The sequence below is a fragment of the Bison bison genome, unplaced genomic scaffold, assembly GCF_000754665.1.
Source record: "Bison bison bison isolate TAMUID 2011002044 unplaced genomic scaffold, Bison_UMD1.0 scf7180017864303, whole genome shotgun sequence".
NCBI lineage: Eukaryota > Metazoa > Chordata > Mammalia > Artiodactyla > Bovidae > Bison > Bison bison.
Genome location: NW_011494875.1, coordinates 2893533 through 2899332, shown reverse-complemented (window position 1 = coordinate 2899332; position 5800 = coordinate 2893533). Strand labels below are relative to the sequence as shown.

The 5800-nt window shown below is 38.2% G+C and overlaps 1 protein-coding gene across 1 annotated transcript in view; it reads right to left on the bottom strand.

Annotated features, from left to right (window-relative positions):
• Positions 1-5800, bottom strand: part of UTRN (utrophin) — a 558671-nt gene that overhangs the window by 277906 nt on the left and 274965 nt on the right. Inside the window, exon 50 of the mRNA XM_010851494.1 lies at positions 2128-2282. Coding sequence (XP_010849796.1) covers positions 2128-2282 — 155 coding nt within the window. The remainder of the gene's footprint in view (positions 1-2127; positions 2283-5800) is intronic.

Below are 5800 nucleotides of genomic sequence, written 5' to 3'. Positions count from 1 at the left end.
GACTTAACTATCACTGTAATGACAAAAAGGTTAAGAAACACCAATTTAAGTGAACTATAAGGTCACGTACAGCTTTTACAGTTCCTTAATTCTATCTTCATAACAATAATGCCAAGAATTCAAAAAATGTTTAATATAGGTTCACGTACTATACTTAAGAAGGCAAGGAAAGATTTCTATATTCTAGAGACATCTCCAATTAAACAGCTAAAAATTGTAAATATCATTCTGTTTAAAAGAGAAAATCCTAGCACTAGAGCTATTATTCATGCTGGGATTCTGTGAGCCACAATTTTGTTGTATTTTCTTTGCTTTATAGATAATAATATATCTAAATCATATCTAAATATTAACATGTTTATTTATTTCCCCCCGAAATGCAGAAAGAAAATAAAGAGAATGACTTGTTAACTACTATGAAACTGGAACACTGTGGTCGTCTCAGCTTTGATAAATGAAAGATCACCTTGGAATATAATTCATTTTTAATTGCCTCTTCCATCTAATCTAACTACTGCTGTAAGCTGTCTTAAAATATTTACAAAGTAAAAGCAAAAAAAAAGAACTGGAGTTGCTAAATAAAGCAGGCCACACATTCCAAAGTGATCAATTTTTCCGGTATTGTTTACAATATAAACAAAGTCATAATTCTTACAGATGGAATATTTGGAAACACAGGCGAAGTAGGCTTAAGGATGATCTCTTTCAGTGTTATGTTTGGGGTTTCTATCTGAGATACAATTGACGTATGCAACTATATTCGCTTACCATGATCTGATACATGTATATATTGCCAAATGATTTGCATAGCAGGTTTAGTTAACATTCATGGCCACACATGGTTACAGATTTTTCTTGTGATGGGAACTTTTAAGACTTAGTAACTTTCAAGTACACAATACAGTACTGTTAACCATAATTACCATGCTTTACATTACATCCCCAGAATGTAAGTTTGTACTTTAAAGATGCTTTTAATTCCCCTTCTTTCCCGCCTTAGTTTTAGAATCCTTACTATGCCCAAATTATCTGTCACAACAAAAGAAAAGCAGTTGTTCTAAAATGCTAGAAAGATCAATATTGCAACTATATTCTGCTTTAACCACTTCAGAGTTTTGTATTTCCTACACTTGTTTTTATTTTCTCCAGAATCCAAGGGAGACAGAGCAACATATTCATGTTCATGAACTGCCTCATAATTTTCTTTGAGTTTCCCAAAATTTACAATATAGATTCTAACTAAAAATGACATTTTAAAAATGTACAAAATACATCCAGATCAAACTGTTACTAAACATTTGGCTATAATTCATTACCAGTAATATGTATAATAAAGTGTTCTATTTTATTCACTGCAAAATAAATGTGGTTTTGATATCAAATTAGCTTTCAGGCATTTGCATCTGAATATATAAGATGTGTGTGAAGCCATAATTTCATTTCGACACAGGTATTCCCAGTACTATGCAGGAAGTACACACTTTCTTTTACTGAAGATGAATATAAACATGCAGCCTTAAAGAGATGCTAACCACTGTTAACGCTGCCTCAAATTCTAGATGTTCAAGTGACTGAAAAATTTCTCTTATAAATACATGCTATTTTAGACTGCTCCAAACATACTGACAAGACAGAGTAACGGAAAGAAAAGATAATAAATGAGTTGGAGCCCAATATACACTTAGTATATTTCAGGAGTCTAGTGTGGATCCATGTATTCTCAGCCTCAAATGAGGATAACCTGGCCACACAGCACATGTTTCACTATTAGGGATAATGTTACCCTGAGGTGCCATAATACCAAAGTGTTCCTTACCATCAGAGTACCACCAAATGTACTCTAGGCAATGCTGAGAGGCATAAGAAAATCAGAACTCATAAAATGATCACTGTCAAGGTTTAGACTTACTCAAGGAAATACTCCATGGCAGAAATTCAATTAGCTAACGTATCACACTATATTAAGTGTGATAATACTAACTTGGTACAGCATAATATTTTTAAAAAAAATAATAAAATATGCATCTAGTAGGGACATCTTCTACATGCTTCCATGAGAAGGCCAAAGCAATCAAATTCTCAACTTGACAATTTTCACACATACACCTGTCAAGGCCTCAGCAATACCTTTGTTTTAGATTGATCCATGATGTTTTTAAGTACTCCGTGGTTTCTTTCACATTTCTTGTGTCATCACTGCCATATTCTTCCAGCAATTTCTGCAGGACATTATTGAATGCCATTACAACACCATCTCCAGCAGCCAGTTCTTGAAGCAGCATCTAAGGTGTAATTTCAGATGTAATCATTAAGACTGGACCACTCAGTTACAAATATGACCAAAACACTTCGTCTTTTCAATAGGTTTTAATATGTTTCAGACACAGATATCAAAAGAAAGGAACACATTATAAGACAAACTCTTGCATGTAAGCTCAAACAAAAATAATTCTGGAAGTGAAAAGTGATCAAGTACATAGCAAGTACATAGCAGATAGTGTTAAAAGATTACTATCTTTTCCTCTTTGATATATTTTAATTCCTCGAACCATTTGCTTTGTTCATTACAAATGCTATGCATCTGATCGTAAGAGGAATACACATCTCATAGGAATGAATTTACTATAGAGTTAGTTCCTCTATGTGCACTTGGAGATGCAGAAAGGTCGACAATATGGAAATCTTCTTGCCCCTGGATCACTATGCCTGCTTACCAAGTTAACTGTTGGGTGAATTCAGTAGTGAAGCAAGGGTTACTGAGAGTGCCTGAATAAATTATATTGATGCTGTGTGTCCATAGGCACTGGCTTTATGATACATTTTTTTTTCCCTGAGAGCCCTTGCATCAAGATGCTGCTGCTGCTGCTAAGTCGCATCAGTTGTGTCCGACTCTGTGCGACCCCATAGACGGCAGCCCACCAGGCTCCCCCGTCCCTGGGATCCTCCAGGCAACAATACTGGAGTGGGTTGCCATTTCCTTCTCCAATGCATGAAAGTGAAAAGTGAAAGTGAAGCCCCTCAGTCGTGTCCAACTCCTAGCGACCCCATGGACTGCAGCCTATCAGGCTCCTCCGTCCATGGGATTTGCCAGGCAAGAGTACTGGAGTGGGGTGCCATTGCCTTCTCTGCCTGCATCAAGATACTCCCTATGAAACCGAAATGACAAATGAATGTTCTCATAATTTTTGTAGCAACTAGCAGAAAAACCCACCCTAGAGTACCAGAAGAACAGAACCATGCTGCTAATTCAGTTCAGTCGCTCACTCATGTCTGACTCTGTGTAATCTCATGAACTACAGCATGTGAGGCTTCCCTATCCATCACCAAGTCCCAGAGCTTGCTCAAACTCATGTCCATCGAGTCAGTGATGCCATCCAACCATCTCATCCTCTGTCGTCCCTTTCTCCTCCTGCCTTCAATCGTTCCCAGCATCAGGGTCTTTTCCAAGGAGTCAGTTTTTCACATCAGGTGGCCCAAGTATTGGAGTTTCAGCTTCAGCATCAGTTCTTCCAATGAACAATCAGGACTGATTTCCTTTGCAATTGATTGGTATGATTTCCTTGCAGTTCAAGGGACTCTCAAGAGTCTTCTCCAACACCCAGTTCAAAAGCATCAATTCTTAGGTGCTCAGCTTTCTTTATGGTCCAACTCTCACATCCATACATGACTACTGGAAAAACCATAGCTTTGACTAGATGGACCTTTGTTGACAAAGTAATGTCTCCGCTTTTTAATATGCTATCTAGGTTGGTCATAGCTTTTCTCCCAAAGAGGAAGCATCTTTTAATTTCATGGCTGAAGTCACTGTCTGCAGTGATTTTGGAGCCCCCCAAAATAAAATCTCTCACTGTCTCCATTGTTTCCCATCTATTTGCAATGAAGTGATGGGACTGGATACCATGATCTTCATTTTTTGAATGCTGAGTTTTAAGACAGCTTTTTCACTCTCCTCTTTCACTTTCATCAAGAGGCTCTTTAGTTCTTCTTTGCTTTATGCCATAAGGGTGGTGTCATCTGCATATCTGAGGTTATTGATATCTCTCCCAGCAATCTTGATTCCCGCTTGTGCTTCATCCAGCTGGGCATTTCTCATGATGTACTCTGTAAATTAGTTAAATAAGCAGGATGACAGTGCACAGCCTTGATGTACTCTTTTCCTGATTTGGAACCAGTCTGTTGCTACACCTCCAGTTCTAACTGTTGCTTCTTGACCTGAATACAGATGTCTCAGGAGGCAGGTAAAGGGTCTGGTATTCCCATCTCTTTCAGAACTTTCCACAGTTTAATGTGATCCACACAGTCAAAGGCTTTGACATAGTCAATAAAGCAGAAGTAGATGTTTTTCTGGAACTCTCTTACTTTTTCAATGATCGAATGAATGTTGGCAATTTGATCTCTGGCTCCTCTGCCTTATCTATATCCAACTTGAACATCTGGAAGTTCACAGTTCACGTATTGCTGAAGCCTGGCTTGGAGAATTTTGAGCATTACTTTACTAGCGTGTGAGATGAGTGCAACTGTGCAGTAGTTTGAGCATTCTTTGGCATTGCCTTTCTTTGGGATTGGAATGGAAACTGACCTTTTCTAGTCCTGTGGCCACTGCTGAGCTTTCCACATTTGCTGGCATATTGAGTGCAGCCCTTTCACAGCATCATCTTCCAGGATTTGAAATAGCGCAACTGGAATTCCATCACCTCCACTAGTTTTGTTCGTAGTGATGCTTCCTAAGGACCACTTGACTTCACATTCCAGGATGTCTGGCTCTAGGTCAGTGACCACACCATCATGCTTATCTGGGTCATGAAGATCTTTTTTGTACAGTTCTTCTGTGTATTCTTGCCACCTCTTATTAGTATCTTCTGCTTCCGTTAGATCCATACCATATCTGTCCTTTATCGAGCCCATCTTTGCATGAAATATTCCCTTGGTATCTCTAATTCTCTTGAAGAGATCTCCAGTCTTACCCATTCTATTGCTTTCCTCTATTTCTTTGCATTGTTCGCTGAGGAAGGCTTTCTTATCTCTCCTTGCTATTCTTTGGAACTCTGCATTCAGATGGATATATCTTTCCTTTTCTCCTTTGCCTTTCACTTCTCTTCTTTTCTCAGCTATTTGTAAGACCTCCTCCGATTGCCATTTGGCCTTTTTGCATTTCTTTTTCTTAGGGATGGTCTTGATCTTTGTCTCCTATACAATTTCACAAACCTCTGTCCATAGTTCTTCAGGCATTCTGTCAATGAGATCTAATCCCTTGAATCTGTTTGTCACTTTCACTGTTTAATCTTAAGGGATTTGATTTAGGTCATACCTGAATGGTCTAGTGGTTTTCCCTACTTTCTTCAATTTAAGTCTGAATTTGGCAATAAGGAGCTCATGATCTGATCCATAGACAACTCTCAGTCTTGTTTTTCTGACTGTACAGAGCTTCTCCATCTTTGGCTGCAAAGCATATAATCAATCTGATTTAGGTGTCGACCATCTGATGATGTCCATGTGTAGAGTCTTCTCTTGTGTTGTTGGAAGAGGGTGTTTGTTATGACCAGTGCATTCTCTTGCAAAACTATTAGCCTTTGGCCTACTTTGTTTTGTACTCCAAGGCTAAACTTGCCTGTTATTCCAGGTATCTCTCTCTCTCTTTTTTTTTTTACCTTTATTTATTTTTTTAAATTTTATTTTATTTTTAAACTTTACATAATTGTATTAGTTTTGCCAAATATCAAAATGAATCCGCCACAGGTATACATGTGTTCCCCATCCTGAACCCTCCTCCCTCCTCCCTCCCCATACCATCCCTCTGGGT